A 19813-nucleotide genomic window follows, 5' to 3' on the forward strand; every position below is an offset into this window, starting at 1 on the left:
TCATTTCACTGAAATTCCTATACATGTAAGCTCTAGAACACTGACTCCTCTAACAGACACAAAGTGCAAACTCCTCTTACATTGGCCCAATGTGAGAGCTCTCATGCCCTGAGATCACTCTTCTCATCACCACCACCGCTGCATGTACAGTGATGAACACCAACCAGTCTTTGAGGGCCTGTTAAGTGTCAGGTAGCCACCTTGCCTCTCAACAGACAGCACCACAGAATCACCACAGTCCATGGGGTCGTGCAGAAAGATTGCCCCCCATTTGCATCAAGTTCACTTTTCCCCTGGCATGAATGGCTCCCTCCACCTCAGACTCAAAACCTTGGTTTAACCCTCTCCTGCGACACACACCCTGCCTGGCAATACCTGGCTTCTTCTCTAAGCTTAGGCTTCTTGACAGACTCAAAGGGGGTTTTCTCATCTTCACATTTCACCAAAAGCCAGGTCATGGCAAAGTACTCACTCCACACCTCTGGCTCATATCATCACTTCTGTCCTAATCATTTCTATGCAAAATTACACTCATTCTGTTCTCCTTCCTCCTGTGATGTTTTCCTTCCCTGGCCTCTTGTCTTAAGAGAGGCAAATCCCTCCACATTGTCCCTTAGCCTCTAACAGGGAAGAGAAAGATTTTCAAGAGTTAACAAGTCAATTAGACATCAGAAGTCACCATATTTATCCCTAGTTAAAAACTTAAAACCCACACCAAACACGAGTAATGAAAAAAAATTACAAAGACTACTCAAACCTAAAATCTTACCTGGATATACTGGAGGCTCTGTCTGAGAGAGGAAGAAACAAAATTAAGTTTGAGGTCAAAACATAGTAATAGTAAAAACTTATTCTTCCTGATAAAATACTGAAATGTCATCCAATGAAATTACAATGATCATTTTGGTCAGCATAATGAATTCATAACATTAATATAATAAAAAAGTAGAATTTCCTATTTAGTTCATGATTCTTTATAAACCATTTCTGATAAAAGCATAAAGATTCAGAGCTTATTTTGACCAAAAGGTAGATTTACATTATATTAAATAAATATCAAAATATTCAATTCTGTCAGTGCATAATGCGGACAGTTTTAAAAATACATAAATAAAATATTTGTCTGATTTTTTTTCTCTTGTAGTCAAACCCAACATCCACACTGAAGTCCAGAACCCAGGATCATTTGAAATGCCAAAAAAAGAAAAAAAGAAAGGGAGACAGGAAGAAAGAGACAGACAGAGAGAGAGATAGAGAAAGAGAGAGAGATGGAGGGGGACAGTAGGGGGGCAAGAAGGAAAGGGAAGGGATGGGAAGGAGGAAGGAAGCGGCAAGGAAAGAAAAGGAAACCTTTGTATGAAGACACGCTTCTTTCATTCTCTAGAAAGCTTTCTGAAATGTTACACAGGGTTGGCTGCTTTCCGAATCAATAAACAATTACAACATGTCAGGTGCTATGATTTTCCTAGATCACTAAAAACAGAGGGTCTTCCCAAAACACATCATCAGATGAGAAAGAGAGTGGAACATGGCTAGGGCAAAAGCACAGGCACCAAAAGAAATGATGGCTAACATTTCAAAAACAAAGCAAAAAGGGCTCCCGTTGAGAAGGTATAAGAAAAGCAAGAGGAACTTAATTCCTGTAAAGGCACTGGTGTAAGGCAAGGGTTAACAGTTTCCATGCTGGAGACTTCTGGAAAAGTGAACCAAAGAGAGAACAGGTATTAGGGAGTAATGGTTGTCTGGGCAAAAGTAGAAATAACAATTTAAAGCCTGACTGCACTAGGATTTCTATTTTCTAGGAGCACTAAAACACGTCAACCATGGAAAAAGACATCCTGTGATTGTCTTGTGTCCACTGAAAAGTAACAACCATAAGATAATGACTGTGGGACTGAAGGATGCTTCCCCACTCCCAGCCCCTCACCCTTTGGAAAAGTGCCTTTATAAGCCTGGCACACCACCCTTTGGGGGAGCGATATTCCTCTTTCTCGGTGGCTCCGCTGTATACAACCTATCTCTAATAAACGCCACCTGCTTTGTTTCCCTTTCGATCAGTGTTCATTTCTAAGACACTGAGACTGGAGAACCTGGTCTGGGTGGTCCAGTAACACCCAGACCCAAGTCATCCCCTGATGAATTAGAGCTCAATAAAATCTAGGCAAGACTCTACTTTAACAAAAGGGAAAGACACATTTTCTTGATCTGTAGGACGTATATCCCTATTTGAAAGTTTTGAATGATGATGTGATGCTGAAGCAGGCCGCAACATCTTGCCAGGATATTGGAATATCATCATGGTATCAAAAAGTGAGTCATAAAAATGTTGTTATAGGAAAGTGTATCTACGGAGGGCAAACAGGAAACCATGGATAGTCCTTTAATGTCACATGTTTCCTTTCCTAAGCAGGGGAAATGGAAAGAGAGATGGCCTTACAAATACTTAATATGCATATTTTCTTTTTGAAGGGAAAGATTTCTAAATTGGCAGGAAAAGAGGAAAAACAGCCACTTATAAATAAACTCATGCTGTTCTGTTCTTGCTTAGAAGGCCTGCCCTCCAGGGGGCGCCTGGGTGGCGCAGTCGGTTAAGCCTCAGACTTCAGCCAGGTCAGGATCTCCCGGCCCGTGAGTTCGAGCCCTGCGTCAGGCTCAGGGCTGATGGCTCGGAGCCTGGAGCCTGTTTCCGATTCTGTGTCTCCCTCTCTCTCTGCCCCTCCCCCGTTCATGCTCTGTCTCTGTCTGTCCCAAAAATAAAAAAATAAAAAAAGTTGGAAAAAAAAATTTGTTTTTAAAAGAAGGCCTGCCCTCCAGAGAAACTATTTCTCCAAAGCCTAATGGGGTTTTTCTGAAGACAAGCAATACAGATGAAGGGAAATACTCAACTACAGTGCTCTTCCTCCTTCCTGTCTCATAGGGGAGTAAACTCAGCCTAAAACCTAGGTAAAGACAAAACTTTACACTAAAAGCCTTCACCTCAGTTTTTTAAAACAGGGACGTGACCCCAAGCTTCCCAAAAAACTTAACAAGGTACCCTAAAAGGAAAAACCACATATTTTGAACACAGAATGCAAGCATTTGAATCACACTTCCTATGGCAGAGATGGTGGGATAATCAGGCTGGGAATGTAAAACCGCTCTGATTAATAGGATAATGACTCTAATGGAAAAAGTAGTCAGTATGCAAGAAGAGGTGGTGAATGTGAGCACAGAAACGATAACTCTAGGATCCAAAAGGACTTCTAGAAATCCAAAACATCATAACAGAAATAAGGAATGCCTTTGTTGGATTTATTAACACACACAACACAGCTGAGGAAAGACTCAACAAGCAGAAGGAAATGTCAACTAGAAACACCCAAAACAGAAACGCACACAAAAAAATTAAAAATACAACAGAGAAAATCCAAGACCAGTGTGACAATGACAAAAGGTGTAACATACACAAAATGGGAATACCTACTTATACTTTTGAAGTGAAAATGACTGAGAATTTTCCAAAATTAATGACAGTCATAAACCACAGATTCAGGAAACTCAAAGAATTTCAAGCAGGATAAATACTCCCCTCCAAAAAAACCAAACCAAACCAAAAACAAAACAAAACAAAACAAAAAAAAACCAAAAAACACAAGACTATCCCTAGACATATACTATTCAATCAAGAGAAAATTGAAAACAAAGAATTTTGAAAGAAGCTAAGGGGTAGTGTTGGGGGCTGGAGTTGCAGGGAGATGGAAGAAATAACACCTTACCCAAGAGGAACCAGGACAAAAAATACTCAGAATTCAGAAACGATGCAATCAAGAAGAATGAAATGTTTATACTCTTAAAAGAAAAGAACCCATCCACCTAGAATTCTGTGAACAATTAAATTGTCCTTCAAAACATGTACAAAATAAGGGAAATTATTGGAGATACTGAGGTCAATAATAAAGGCTTAATTCTCCAAGAAAACATAATCCTTAATGTACATGCATTAACAACAGAGTGCCAAAATACATGAGGCAAAAACTGATACAACTGATAGGAGAAGTAGACATATACATTATTAGAGCTGAAAGAATTCAACACCCTCTATCAGTCATTGACAGATTGAGCATAAAGATATTCAAATATAAGAACACAGTTGGACTGAACTGCATCACCAATCACCTAGATCCATGACCATCTGTAGAACACTTTCTACAATAGAAAAATACACATTCTTCTCAAGCTCATATAGAACATTCACTGACACAGACCATATTCAGGGTCATAAAATACACCTTCACTTGAAGTCAACAAAATCATAGAAAATACGTTCTCAGAACACATATGTAAGCTAGACATCAATAATAGAAAGACAGCTGAAAAACTACAAATTATATGAGAGATATTCTAATAGAAGATAGAGAATAGAGATAGACTAGAGAAATTCTAAAAGAAGAGGGTCAAGGAGACATTTCACAGAATTGTAAAAATATGTCCATCTGAATGATAATGAATGTTGGAATTACTACAATTTGTGGGATGCAATGAACGCCGTGCTTAAAGGGAAATTTGAAGTACTGAGTGCATACAAATGGTCTAGTAAAAAATTTGTGCTTACCAAAAAACTTCTGCTTACTTATGCTTAAAAGCCTATCTGTAAGGTATTTTAGTATACTCACAGCAAGGACAACTCTCCAGAGGTAAATAAGACATGCACAAATTGCAACGGTGGCAGTAATAACGGCAAGCTTCCACAGAGTTCCGAAGACACGAGAGCCAAGACGGAAATGGTCAGCCAAAATATGGACAAGCTGAAATAATATTTGAGATAATGAGGAATAGCAAAGACATTTATAATATCTGTCACCAAGAATCATTTTTATAAACCTTCAACCAGCCTCCAGGAGGTTATAAGCACACCTCTCCAATGCCTCCTCCTGAAGGAGAGGGAGGACAGAAGGCTTACCAAGGAGCAGGGGCAAACCTGTAGGAGTGATGATTGTGTTTACGATCTTACTGTGGTGATGGCTTCATTGTTCCTTACCCTTTTAGTAGACAAGAAGTAAATGACTTCTGTTGTACATTCATGAAGTACCTGGATAAAATCCTTTGGAACATTTCCAAAAATACCCCAAAATTTACGGAAGGATGGGAGAAAGTAACAATGAAAATGTACTAGAGATTCAAATGAGACTGTTATAGAGACAGATGTTTACAGATATGGATATAACTGAGAGATGTGCAGCTGCTCTTATAAGAATATGGGATTATTCCAGCAAAAATAAATTCTACATTATTGTTGAGTTTCTAAAAACACTGAGGTTTTCTTTTTTCTAATGTTGATTTATTTTTGAAAGTAGAGAGAGCGGGGGAGGAACGAGAGAGAGGGAGACAGAGAATCCAAAGCAGGCTCCACGCTGTTAGCACACAGCCTGATGCTGGGCTCAAACTCACAAACCTGAGCCAAAATCAAGAGTCAGATGCTTAACTGACTGAACCACCCAGGCTCCCCATAAGGTTTTATGTTCAAGGTTTACTTTGAATCTGAATCACAGCCCAAATTGTCAGATTTCTGAATTAAATAAAGATTTGCATAATCAGGTGATCTTGTCTATTTTGATGAAATCTATGTTTTAAGTTACTTGAACACACATCTCCAAATAGCCAATACAATAAATTCAAGTTCCTATTTCATAGTGTTGCACCTAAACCAATCAATAACAACTATGGAAATTACTTCCTAAATAACACAAAAGTCCTGGGTATGGTCACCAAAACAACAGAACACATATCATTTTACTAAAACTAGACTTATCAGTCCTTTAGGAGAAAATACACTCACAATGCAATTCATACTAACTCACATACCAAACTTTAAAATGTGCCAATAAACCTCTCTAGAGAGTAGCCTCCAAAATGTGTACCATTTGTATCTTCAGCTCTCAGAACTGAGGTCACTAAATTGCATCCTGGTGGGAAATGCACACTGTCTTTGGCCAGTGTCTGCAAGAGACCAGGGGCCGTCAGCACAGTGATCATGGGGATCAAAAGACAGAGGCCATCTTGACATGAATGGTAAACATCCTAAGTCCTGGGCACTCTTGATACCTCTGCCAGCTATCTGTATGCTGATTTGATTAGTTACCGTTAACTAGATTAGATCCAAGGGAGCCAGTAACACTTGGTTCCCACAGACAATGGTCATGACCAGGTGCAGGTAGGAAACGCAAGAGAAGTTAGTTTGTGCACGAATTCAGAAATGAGGGAGGGAGAGAGAGCTGAACTGATCTATGAGATGCAGCCTAGGTAGAAGGGGGAAATTGCAATAAACAGAACCAAGAAATTTCCTCCTTCGTAGACTCAAAAGAGACAGAATAGATTCTGTTGTGCCTGGAGGTATTCATGTGAGAGGATTCTGCCTCAATTTAGGTTGTTCCTGACTTGGGACATTGCAGATCCCTCTCTAAGAATCTGGTGCATGCCAATCTCAAGAAATCTACTTTTCTCTATGGGTGTCCCCTGTGTCTCTGTCTCAGGCTCTGGGGAGTACAGGTTTTGCTTTTTAATGATAGAATGAAACATTCACACTGGCAACCAGGTATTTCTTTATAGTTGGACAATCCTAAGGACATTCAAGACCCTTTTTGCTTTGGGTAAATCAACACTCTGCACATAGTTGGCTAAAGAAAGGACAAGAATGCATTCACTTCCTGATCCCATCACTCCTAGTGATTTTCTTATTATAAATGTCCAAGCAGGCTGAGGCCACTTCATGTACGCTGAGCTTCTCAGCTACCTGGTTGGACACAGAGTCCTTGGGGGCAGCCTCTAAGACCAGAGGGAGAGGGCTGATGCACAAGTTCCCAAAAGCGAACAAACGAGGAAGCACAGAGCACAAACCACATTTCACTTTCCAACACCAACACTTCAGACACCACGGTTCCCAGGGCTACCAAACTTCACAAACGTGAACAACGTGCTGATAGGAAAACTAACTATGTATAAGGGGGACTCTAAACTTACAAAGCTTGAAGAAGAATCTTGACAGGCCTTCCAGGAGTCATCTAATAGTATAAAATACTATTAATACTATTAAATGGCTCTTTTTCAATCGAGTTTCTGACATTTTTAAAAATGATTTTAAGGAAGTATAATTCAAACATCATACGAGCCCCTTATTTAAGACAAAGATCTCAGTGGCTTTTAGTATCTTCCCATGTTCTTCTTTCTTGACATTATGAAGCTCAGGTTTCCATCCTGTCAACACTACTCTTTTTGGACCAAGTGGCCCAGACAGGATCCACAACTTCATGTGGACAGGTGTGGCCAGAACCCCTACATGCTGGTCGAGAAACCTTGCCCTGACTCAATGGGTTTTGCCAAAGAACTGAGTTCTCATCAAGGACTCCATGAAAAAGCTGGTTTTCTAACCACAGTCTGAAAAAGATAAATAAATACAAAAGGAAGAAGTCACTGATGTCGGATGTGTACTCACATTTGTCTTGGGGTAACCGGCATACCCGAGTAAGAGGATATAGAAAAATAGCTTCCGAACCGTCATATTCTGGTCCTTTCAGGGGGCGCCTGGGCACCAGAGAGGAGGTGCAGATGGGGGTGAGGAGGTGGTGGGGGTGGGAGGGGAAGGGACGGGGTGGGAAAGGGGGTGAGGTGGGGGGGCGGGGTTTAAATAGGGATGGGATTGGGGAGGGGGGTGTGGCAGGAGAAGAAGGGGGTCAGGGAGAGTACCCGGATCAGATCAAGTACAAGAAGGGAGGGAGGAGGGTTCAGACAAGTTAGTAGCTCAGCAGGTCAGTAAATCACTAGATGAGCAGGCTACAAGTAGCCAGTTAAGTAGACTGTCAGTAGCAGGTGGAGCAGACGAAGATCTCTCTTCATCCAAGTCTTCACCTGTTTGAGCATTGCCATAGCAATTCAGACGCTTTATGCTCTCTCTCCACCAATCAGCTGCCTTCAACCCTGATAGCTCACAAAGGACACCCCGCGTGACCATGGCCTTTCAAAAGCCCCTTTCATTATGTACATATCTGGGGGCATGTGTGTCCGTATGGGAGTGTCTATGTATGTCTGTTTTGTACGTGTATATATTAGTTATGTGTGTGAATTTGCTGCCCCTTGGGTCTTACGTGTGTGGTGTGTGTGTGTGTGTGTGTGTGTGTGTGTGTGTGTGTGTTCTCCTCGGGGTGTCACTGGCCATGTCTGCAGTGTGGGTCTGTGTGTGAATCTGTTCATAAGCCCCATACCTGTGTTCCCAGGTGAGGCTGGGTGTGATTCTGTGCTTGTGGTGTCTGTTTATTTCTTAGTGAGTATGGGTGTCTGTGAACCTCAGAAATGAGCTGCCACAAAGGGGACTCCCCAGGGGCGCCTGGGTGGCGCAGTCGGTTAAGCGCCCGACTTCAGCCAGGTCACGATCTCGCGGTCCGTGAGTTCGCGCCCCGCGTCAGGCTCTGGGCTGATGGCTCAGAGCCTGGAGTCTGTTTCCGATTCTGTGTCTCCCTCTCTCTCTGCTCCTCCCTCGTTCATGCTCTGTCTCTCTCTGTCCCAAAAATAAAATAAACGTTGAAAAAAAATTTCAAAGGGACTCCCCAAAGGTGACCCCCAGCAATGGATGAATATGAGACAATCTATCTCTTCATTAGATTCTGTTGGGAAAACTGTATATCTACATGCAAAAGAATGAAAGTGAACCCTTCCCTTACATGATACACAAAAATCTACTTAAAATGGCTTAAAGACTTAAATGTAACACCTGAAACCATCATACGTCTAGGAAAAATCAAAGAGGAAAGCTCCTTGACTATGCTCTAGGCAATGAGATTTTGGGATTGGCACCAAAAGCATACGAAGTAAAAGTAAAACTAAACAATTGGGCCCACATCAAACTAAAAAGCACAGGGAAGGAAAGGGAAGGAAACCATCAACAAAATGGAAAAGCAACCTACAGAATCCGAGAATACATGTGCAGACCATCTCCAAGAAAGAGTTAATATACAAAACAAATAAGGAGTTCACATGAATAGTTAACCTTAAAAATAAAACTACCAGTTATGTTACCAGGAAAAGAAAATGGCTTCTTTAGGAATAGCAGAGAACTGCCCCTTGGGAGAAGGAAGCTATAGCAAGTCTGGAGAACAAAGGAGAGGAACACTTTTGTAGAGGAAAGGAAGAAATCGGGAGGGCTATGATATATAAAAGTCCATTGGAGTAAACTGGGAGATCCAAGTATAGTGGCTTTTCACTGCTTAAGTTGTGACCGTCACCAGCTGGGCCATCATGGGGGAAGAAGAAAGACCTTTCTTCCTCTTGCTGAGGTAGTATAGCAGTAGCTGAAGTAGTGTCAGCTTACAAGATATGTCTCCTTCCAGTGGGTCTGCAGGAAATGACACGTGGTAGAGCCTGTGAGCTTCCCCCTTCTGGCCCCCTGACTCCATTTTCTTTAAGGTTTTATTTTCTTTCCAGTTCATTAGCATACAGTGTTGCATTCGTTTCAGGTATACAATAGAGTAATTCAACACTTCCATTTTAAATAAAGTTTCCTCTTACAATTTTCCCAAAGTCAACAGCAAAGAAACCATATAACAGGGTGAAAAAGTGGGCAAGGACCCAAATAGACTTTTTCCAAAGAAGACATACAAAAGGCTAACCGGTATAAGAAAAGATGCTCAACATCGCTAATTGTCAGGGAAATGCAAACCAAAACCACAATGAGCTATTACCTCACACCTGTTTGTTAGGATGCCTATTCTCCAAAAGTCAAAAGATAACAACTGTGGGCAAGGATGTGGAGGAAAAGTGAACCCTTAAGCACTATCTCCAGGAATGTAAATTGGTACAGCCATTGTGGAAAACAGTTTGGAGGTTCTCAAAAGTTAAAAATAGAAATACCAAATGATCCAGCAATCCCACTTCTGGGTGTAGATCACTGTCTTAATGAGACATCTCTACTCCCATGTTCATTGCAATATTATTCAGTAGCCAAGATATGGAAACAACTTTAAGTGCCCATCAAAATAAAGAAAAATGGCCTGTGCATTCAGTGGAATAGTATCTGGCCAGAAGAAAGAAGGAAGTTCTACCATTTCTGACAACGTGGGTGAACCCAGAGGACATGATTCTAAGTGAAATTAGTCAGACACAACAGACAGATATTGTATAATCTCATGCACGTGTGAACTCTTCGTCTAAAGAAAAGTTAAACTTGTAGAGACAGAGAGTTGAAGGGTAGTTACCAGAGGCTGGAGGATGGGCAAAAGGGGGAGATACTGATCAAAACGTACAAACTTTCCATTGTAAGATGCACAAGTTCTAGCGACCTAACGTACAGTAGGTGACTACAGTTAACAATACCATATCATGGGGAGCCTGGGTGGCGCAGTCGGTTGAGCGACCGACTTCAGCCAGGTCACGATCTCGTGGTCCATGGGTTCCAGCCCCGCGTCGGGCTCCGGGCTGATGGCTCGGAGCCTGGAGCCTGTTTCCGATTCTGTGTCTCCCTCTCTCTCTGCCCCTCCCCCGTTCATGCTCTGTCTCTCTCTGTCCCCAAAATAAATAAACGTTGAAAAAAAATTAAAAAAAAAAACAAAAAAAAAAACAAAAAAACAATACCATATCGTATACTTGAAATTGACTAAGAGAGCAGATCTCAAGCATTCTAACCACACCACAAAAACAAAGTAGCTATGGGTGGTGATGGATATGTTAACTAGTTTCATTGTGGTTATCACTTCACAGTGTATGCATATATCAACCTATCACATTGTAAGTCTCAAATACATAAAATTTTTATTCATCAAAAATAATAAATAAGTAAGCAAATAAAGACCAAAATAAAGAGATAAATGAACAAAATTCCAATGTGTGAAAATGACTTTGGATAATGCCTGAAACATAGTAACAGCCACCAGAGATACAAGAGGACCTGGGAAATAGATACATACGTGGTACTTCAGTATACCTGGAGCAAAAAGGTGAGGAGAGAATACAGGCTTCTTTTAAGAGATGAAGCTGGAGAAGTAACCAAAGCCTGTTTCTGCAGGACCTTGCAAACCAGTAAAGAACTTTGTGCTTTTTCCGGAAAGTACTGAGAAGCCATTGAAGAATTTCAATCATTCACTGACTGATTGCTGAGCTTTCATTGTTAAAAGATCATTCTGATTGGAGATGGAGAATGGGTTGACGTGAAAGGGAAGTGGGTGGCAGGAAAAGTAAACAGGCCAATTTTAAGGCTGCGCATGAGATGGTGGTGGCCTGGCCTATGTTAGTTGCGCAAGACTGGAAGTAGTGGGAAGATGAGGCAATTGTTTCCAGACATACAAGGGAGAGGTCTTGATGATTAGCTTTTGGGGTTGGGAGAGAGGGAGAGGTCTAATGGGTCAGTTGCTACAGTGGGATGGAGAAGGGCAAGAGACAACTTGCATTGAGCTACGACAGGATGACCTTGGTGGGAAGGATACAACTGGGAGGTGAAGGCCAGAACCCAGATGACCATATGTTGAGGAGAGGCTGGGAAGTGAAGAGTGGAGTCAAGATTATTGACTTGTCAACAGTACTGCTTGTTGCCACCTAACATCCATTCCCACCTTCTCTCATATTGAGAGAATTCCTGATATTTAGTTGGGTACATGGCTTTGTAGACTAAGCCTTTACATTACCGGGAAGTGTTAAGTTATGGTCAACAGAATGCAAATGGAAGTGAGGTGTGCTATGGGCAATGGTGTTAAAAGAAAGGATATGCTCTCCCCTCCCCATTTTCCTTGCCTGCTCGCTGCAAACAGATCTGCTGTGCTGAGTCATCTTTGACCTTGTCAGTAAGGAACCACAGAGCAACCATACAGAAACCTGGGTATCTGACACTATAGGGTAACCATTGTGGGTTTGAACATATACCTAGACTGTTACATGAAAGAGAAATACATATTTTGTCGAAGCCACGGTTATTTATACCCCTGTTAGAGCAACCCGCTCTATATCCAAACTATTACAGAATTTGATACAAGAAGGGAGTGGCTGATAGTTAGAACCCAACATAAGTGGCATAGGTTTGGTGGGCAGGCAGTAGGTGGGACGGCACAGGTATTACAGTCTGGTGGCAAGTCTGGTGACAGTTTTTATGTTGTGACAAAACACTAAGCTGTTGTCTATGATCATTCTCATGGCGGATCACATGCCATCAGAACCTGAAACTCAAGAAGAAATTAATCGTAATATTTGGAACGTGGTGTCTGTGGGATGCATTTTGCCACTTTCACCAGGAACTTGCCACAAACAGATCTCAGGCTAGGGTCAGCCAGTCTGCCAGCACTGATTCAAGGGTATACAGCTCTTCTAAGGAAGCTCTTTCTGCCTGTAGATGACAATCCAATTTGGCGGCAACGTGAGTGACTAGTGCCTCCAAAGCCTGAGAGAGGCAAAAACTTCTGCACCCCAAACTGAAGGAATTACAAGTGGCTTTCAATAGGTAGCCTAAGCAGGACAGGACACCCAAGCCTTTCTCAGTCACCTCCCCAATATGGCTGACTCAAGGTAAATTGGCTAAGTGCAAAATAGCTGTCATTGATTTAGTAGGGAGACTTGGTAAATCCCAGAACAAGCTACACACAAGACCAGAGTTTTCAGCCCCCAAAACTATGCCTGAACAAAATATTTCAGGATGACTATTTACATATGGAATTTGACAGACATAAAAGTAGACCAGAAGCCTAAATGTTTGAGGGAATTTGCTTGCAAAAGAAACCATAGCCTAGGAAAATGGGGAGGAGAGAGCATATCCTTTCTTGTAACACCATTGTCAACAAGGCATAGACTAGTTTGACCTCTAATACAATCCTTATGATCCCCTTTCTGCGCAGCAGGAAGTGGGCTGCAAAAGCCATCCTGTCCTCAAGAAGGGTATATTCTTCCAAACATCCACCTCAGATTTGTCCACAGAGGATGATGAACATGAAAGAATGTTCCAGAGGGAAAGACAAAAGCTAAAGATGACAGCAGAGGAAGCAACGCCTCCCAGACAGCAGAATCAGGACCTACTGAATGGACTGAGGCCCCAAAGAGTGCCAGGACATGGTTCTGTCATAATTCATGCCTAGGGGAGTTGGATCATTGCTAGGGACCTATGTTACCTCATTATTCACTCTTCTCTTTCCAGTATTGGAGTTTTTATAGCAATACCCTACTCCAGGGATAGATATTGGTTGGTCTGGAGACTAGACATAACTCATGCTTTAGTTTGTAGTTTGTCAGATAGGAATTCTATCCCTACTGAATGGAGAGAACAAAGGAGTAACAAGAGATACTAAATTTTGACCCAGATGTAGTCATTCTAGGAGACCTGGGGGTTATATTTCTTGAATATGACAATGTTCTATGCGTGGGGATGATGCTCTGTGTGTATTTGCGGACAGTTGTTTAATCAAAGCGGTAGACCCTGACAGAAACTGTTAGTGGTCACTCAATAGTTATGCCCTCAGTTCTCTCATAGAAATGGAATGCCCTATTTCTGTCTGAACACATAACCACTCAAAAGGAAAGACCACATTTCCCAGCCTCTCACAAAGCTATGTACAGCCAGGCGACTAAGTTCAGACCAATGAAATGTGAACAGAAGTGATATGGAAAACTTTCTGGTTATTCTCTGAAGCTAGAGGCATGTCCTCCCCTTTCCCACCTTCACTTCCCACTTCCTGGATGTGGACATGATGCTGAGTCCTCTCAGTTCTACCCTAGAGGTGGTGGAGCACCTTCACAGAAGGAACCTGAGTCCCTGAGAGGGTGGAGCTGCTAAGCCAGCTATGGACTGCATATGCTCAGACTATTCAGGAAGGAAGGAATGAGTTACTGGGTGTGTTTGTTGAAGCAACCGAACCTATATCTAACCAGACCTTACTCTAAAGAATTTGTTCGTATTGTAGACAGTAGGAAGCTAATAACAGCATTTGAACTCTCATGATTTGTTACAAGTATTTTTGTTCTAATGTTGAGTACATTGATGATATGCCAGTATCATCAAATGAAAATCACTAATCCTGAGTTTCTAGAACTTGAATAAATCTATCAATAACCCAAAGCAGTCATTGTTTCCTCTTTTCTATGTTTGCAAACGTGGATGGGAATTGGGAAGAAGAAGGCCAACCACCTGAAACAGATAAATTTACACATCACACAGTTAGAAAAATGAAGTTAAAATTCCAACAAAGGATACATGTTCAATATTTTGTTAAATACTGGGACTGCTTTGAAATGTATATTATCAATACCTCCTTTGAAATAACCTTCTTAGATTTTGCTAACTCGAGACTCTAAGGTCTACCTTTCCCTCTTCTGCTGAGTATCACAAGGTCTCCTCTCCAGATCTAAATGCTACAAACTTTGTTATGAGACAGTCTTATGGGACAATATCTAGAGGACTTTCAATGTGACAGTTTTTAAAAGAAACCCTGACATTTTTGTGGGTTCAGTGTTCAGGGCTCAGTGCTCTTGTGACTGATGAGCAATCTCTTTCATCAGTGCAAGACTTTGTGATAAAATCTTACTCAACTTCTGTGTCTGTTATCTTAAAGTCTACCACACCTGGCACTATAGTCTGTGGCCTATTTCTCTTGACATACTATTAAAAGTCAAGATATATTCATTGTTTCATTTTGCCTCACGGCCCCCAAGCCCCACCTTCCACAGGCAAAGGAGATTGTCTTTTAGGCCTAGGAGCCAATGAAAGTGATCCAGTACTTGGTTTGTTCCAAGTCTGGGAAAGTTCCTCCTGCCCCAGAGCTGGCATCGAAATTGCAAAAGGTAAGCAGTTCTCAGAGGAGACAGAGACAACAGCTCCCCCATCCTCCCAATATCTCAAGTCCCTTAAGAGAGTCTGTTGTTGAAGTCGGTAGATATTTGTGTTCAATTTCTTTCTCTCCAGCAGTCTGACTCTTGTTTGTATTCATAAAGAAATTGTTGACCTTATGGATTCGTTCGCAGCACTAGGACCTCAAAGATGATCTCTCTGAGACACGTACCGACACACTGCCTTTTCTCCAACTTGCCTAGGTGGTTCCCCGAGACAAATGTGGAGCTGGTTTCAAACCTTCTCTGTGACCTGGTGTGCCTGATGAGGACCAAGGAGAAAAACTGCTACTTGGACCTTCAAATTTTCTGACTCCAAGACCCAAGGCAAAACAATTCTCCACACTTTAATTTGATAAAGGATGTGCTAAACCAAAGGTCCCAACTTGAAAAGGTAAAACCAAAAAAGTTTTTCAACTTTGAAATGTTGGCAAAGACCCCCTGGTAAGGTGTCTGTTTCATAACCAAAGATCATGAGATTCAAACCCCATCCATGCCTGGCCCTAGAAAGTACAAATTCACAGGAGAGGTATTCTAGCAAGTGACTAAAAACACAGGCTTGGCAGCCAAACAGGTTTGTGTTTAAATCTTGGCCTTGTCACTAAAACCAAATGTCCTTGAGGAAACTGCTTAGCTAAAACCTTAGTTTTGTTATCAGTCAAATGGAGATGCTAATGGTACCCGTTTCTTAGTGTTGTTGCAGAGATTAGATGAGATAATCAATGACGCCAAAGGAGAAGAAGACAAATGGAGCTCTGGAAGAATGATTAATCTCTCCCAGAAAGTGGCTAGCATCCTCTCTGGTACATGGGCCCTCAGCCATGGGGACCAACTGATGATATTCCTGCCCCCAGCACCAGAAACCTACTGGAGCTGCCTGGCCTGGGTGCGGCTGGGTAAGACATGGGAGAGGAGCCCCTGGGACAGAGGCTCCTATGGGATTCCAGTCTCAGTCATTCACAGAATGGAGAGATGGTAAAAGGATGTCCATCTGATGCCTGAATTCTTCCCATAGTGTGGGGGTCTATAAACAGGCCTAAGGTTTCATCTCAGTTCCACAAACTGCCACTTTTTTAATATCATCCCTCTCTGAGCCTCAGTTTCCTTATTTGTGAAATGGGCACAGTAATAGAGTCAGACTTATGTGTTATTGTGAAAATGAAACACAGATTATCCATAGAGAGTGCTTAACTACCTTGTAGGCCATTTATCACCTCAAGGAAATTTTAGCCTCTGAGAGGCTCCAAAATATAAATATTTTGTGGAATTAGGAGGTTCCTAGGAAACTCAAAGCACATGTTCCCTGGAGATTTCCCATGAAGTGTTTGCCATTATAAGTTCCCACAAATGGCTCAGCCTATTGCTTTTGCCTGAGAATAGGCTTGTAGTTAAAAAACAAAAAACCCTGAAGAACATTCAAAGAGCAGGTATCCTTGAGAATGCCAGGTGTGGGAGGCACAAAGAAGACAAGACAGGAGTGAGCCACACCATGGCTCAACAGAAGCCCTTGAGTACTTCAGGAAGTAAGTCCTATTTTTTGAAGGCCCTATGCTTGGAGGCTCATCTTTGCCATGTAGTTCCCAAGAGTTGGGGTGCCTGAGGTAGCTCACAAACCCCTCAGTCCTCTGGGACAACTTCTGTATTATGAGATCCTCCTGACTGTGGGTCACCACACCTGGAGTGGGGTTTCTTGTGAGACTGTGTCTCTGCCTCTCCTGTTTCCATATATTTTGTCCTTTTATCCTTATTTTACAGACACAGCTAAGCTATCTTTCAGATCCTTTTCAGAGGGAATTGTTCCATAAGCAGCTGTTGAATTCTTGTGTTCATGGGGGGAGGTGAGTTCAGGATCCTCCCCTGCTGGCATCTTGACCCCAGCTTCATAGTCCATACTCTAAACCACATGTGAAATAATACATGTTTAAAACCACTCTTTGGGCAAATAGCAATGATACGTTTCTTCTGAAAGTGTATTCTGAAATGTTATCAAAAGTCCATAGAATGAAAATCACTGAGCAAGAAGCTGGAGCTAAGGATGACTGAGACAAAGTTCTACCCGCAGAGGGGCTGAAACACTCCTAGGGGAGATGAGATCGAGGAAGGAGCAATTTAATGCAATCAGGAAGGTCCTCGGTAAATTGACAAGGAGTTCAGAAGGAAAAGAAACTCCCTTCAGCTAGAAAATCAGGAAAGGATGCTGCAAGGAGGTAGCACAACATGCATATTCCCACTGCAAAGAAGCCACTCTGGGGGACTATACCTTTGTTTTCATTGTATTGCTTCTGCTTAAAAATAGTTTAGGACGATACTTTGGGAAAGGGTCACCAAGGAAAGCAGCGTCATTACTCTAAACTTTCCTTTTTTATTCAAAAGTATACTTCCCAGTATGAGATTTCAATATCCCACTTTGAATCATGGAGAGAACAACTACACAAAAGATCAACAAGGTAATAGGAGAGTTGAACAACACTACAAAACAACTATGTTGATTCAAAGTGAATAAAAGTTGTTTTTTTTTTAATTTTAGAGAGAAGGGAGAAGACTTTCATTTAAGCCCAAGTTAAGATAGCCACCCAGGATACAAAATCTTCACAAAGAAGAGACTTCTCTGAGGAAGGAACAGTCAGTGCAGGATTACATATGTTTTTTTCTGACGATGCATCATAAATCATCATGGCCATGACATTCCAGAAAGTTACAGACTTTATCTCATGTCTTAGTATCTGCAAGACTGTATGACTTTAATCTTATGGAAACCAGGGACATGTTTTTCTTGTTCTTTATGTTTGAAATGTTCCTTTTTGGTTATTTTTATTTTTATTTTTTGAAGCTTTCAATTTTTTATTTTTTTAAAAAAATATTAGAGAAGGAGGATCCAAACCATAAGAGACTCTTAAAAACTGAGAAAAAACTGAGGGTCAATGGGGGGTGGGAGGGAGGGGAAAGAGGGTGGTGGGCATTGAGGAGGGCACCTGTTGGGATGAGCGCTGGGTGTTGTATGGAAAACAATTTGACAATAAATTTCATATTTAAAGCATACTAAAAAATTTAAAAAATGTTAAAAAAAGGTGAAATTGACAACACTTAAAAGCCGTCATTCTGACCATTTTAAAATGGACAGTCCAGTGGCTTTTATTATAGTCCTGATGTTGCACAACTATTACCACTAAGTCTAAAATATTATTATCATTCTGAGAAGAAAGCCCATATCCCAATTCCTCCCACGCCAATTCCCTGGCAACCACTAAATCTACTTATGTCTCTTGGTTCTGCCTGTTCTGGAGATTTCATATAAATGGAATTATACAAGACATGGACTTTTGCTTCTTTCACTTAGCACAATGTTCTTGAAGTTCATCTACACATGTGACAGTACTGCATGGCTTTTGATGACTAGACAATATCCCCTTGTACGGTTTTACCACCTTTGATGTATCTGGTCACCAGTTGATGAACAACTGGGTTGTTTCCACATTTCAGGAATTGTGAACAGTGCTCCTATGAACATTTATGTAGAAGTTTTTGTGGGAATACATGTCTTCAATTCTCTTGGGTTTATACCTTGGAATGAAATTGCTGTGCCATATGGCAACTCCATTTTTAACTTATTAAGAAATTGCCAAACTCTTTTCCAGAGTAGCCGTACCATTTCACATTTCCACAAGCAGTGTTTGAAAGTTCTGATTTCTCTACATCTTTGCCAAAGTTGAGTTTTTTCCTTCCAAGATTTTATTTAAAATTCCTTTAATGTTTATTTATTTTGATAGAGAGAGAGAGAGAGGGAGACAGCAGCATGAGCGGAGGAGGGGCAGAGAGAGAGAGGCAGAGAGAGGGAGACAAAGAATCCAAGAAGGCTTCAGGCTCTGAGCTGTCAATACAGAGCCTGACGCGGGGCTTGAACTCACAGACTGCGAGTTCGTGACCTGAGCCAAAGTTGGACGCTCAACCGACTGAGACACCCAGGCGCCCCTCCTTCTAAGATTTTATTTAAATCCAACTTAGTTAACATGTAGTGTAGTACTGATTGCAGGAGTAGAATTTAGTGATTCAGCACTTACACATAACAGCCAGCGGTCATCACAAGGGGACTCCTTAATGCCCATCAGCCATTTAGCCCATCCCCCCAACCACTTCCCATCCACCAATACTCAGTTTGTTCTCTATAATTAGAAGTCTCTCAGGGTTTGCCTCCCTCGCTGTTTTTATCTTATTTTTCCTTACCTTCCCTTATGTTCATCTGTTTTGTTTCTTATATTCCACAAGTGAGTGAAATCATGTTTGTCTTTCTCTGACTGACTTATTTTACTTATTTCACTTATGAACTAGTTCATAAACTACTTCCATCCATGTCTTTGCAAATGGCAAGATGTCATTTTTTCTGTAGTCTGAGTAATACTCCATTATATACATATACACCGATTCTTCATTATCCATTCATTGTTCAATGGACATTTGGGCTCCACCCATACTTTGGCTGTTGAAGCAATGCTGCTTTAAACATCAGGGTGCATGTATCCTTTTGAATTGGTATTTTTGTATTCTTTGGGTGAATACCTAGTACTGCAATTGCTGAATTGTAGGGCAGTTCTATTGTTAACTTTTTAAGAATGTTCATTTGACAATGAGTGTGTGTATGTGATTGGGGGCAGGGGCAGAGAGAGAGGGGCGAGAGAGAGAATCCCAAGCAGGATCAATGCTGTCAGCGTGGAACCTGAGGCAGGGCTCAATCTCATGAACCATGAGATAAAGACCTTAGCTGAAATCAAGAGTTGAATGCTTAATTGAATGAGCCACCCAGGTGCTCCTCTTTTAACTTTTTGAGGACCCTCCATGCTGTTTTCAAGAATGGCTGCAGCAGTTTGCATTTCCACCAACAGTGCAAGAGGGTTCTTCTTTCTCTACACCCTTGCCAACACTCGTTGTTTCTTGTGCTCTGGCAACCATCAGTTTTGAACAGGTACTTTTTATTATTGTCCTTAAGATATTTCCATCT

At 41.5% G+C, this 19813-nt stretch overlaps 1 protein-coding gene and 1 long non-coding RNA gene across 22 annotated transcripts in view; one reads left to right on the forward strand and one right to left on the reverse strand.

Annotated features, from left to right (window-relative positions):
* The window catches only part of LOC123384118, an 83851-nt gene extending 67964 nt beyond the window's left edge, over positions 1-15887 (forward strand). For both annotated transcript variants that reach the window (XR_006594790.1, XR_006594788.1), the window contains 2 exons: positions 15025-15214; positions 15513-15887. This is a non-coding gene — a long non-coding RNA (uncharacterized LOC123384118). The remainder of the gene's footprint in view (positions 1-15024; positions 15215-15512) is intronic.
* Positions 1-19813, reverse strand: part of LOC123384112 (extensin-like) — a 239517-nt gene that overhangs the window by 182036 nt on the left and 37668 nt on the right. For 8 of the 20 annotated variants that reach the window (XM_045053149.1, XM_045053147.1, XM_045053158.1 and 5 more), the window contains exons 1-3: positions 7469-7888; positions 4653-4784; positions 770-791 (exon numbers count right to left, since the gene is read on the reverse strand). In XM_045053149.1, coding sequence (XP_044909084.1) covers positions 770-791; positions 4653-4784; positions 7469-7534 — 220 coding nt within the window. In that variant the 5' untranslated portion in view covers positions 7535-7888. Of the gene's footprint in view, positions 1-769; positions 792-4652; positions 4785-7468; positions 7890-19813 lie in introns of those variants that run through there. The other 12 variants (XM_045053153.1, XM_045053157.1, XM_045053156.1 and 9 more) reach the window with 4 other exon arrangements.

This window comes from Felis catus, chromosome A2, assembly GCF_018350175.1.
Source record: "Felis catus isolate Fca126 chromosome A2, F.catus_Fca126_mat1.0, whole genome shotgun sequence".
Lineage (NCBI taxonomy): Eukaryota > Metazoa > Chordata > Mammalia > Carnivora > Felidae > Felis > Felis catus.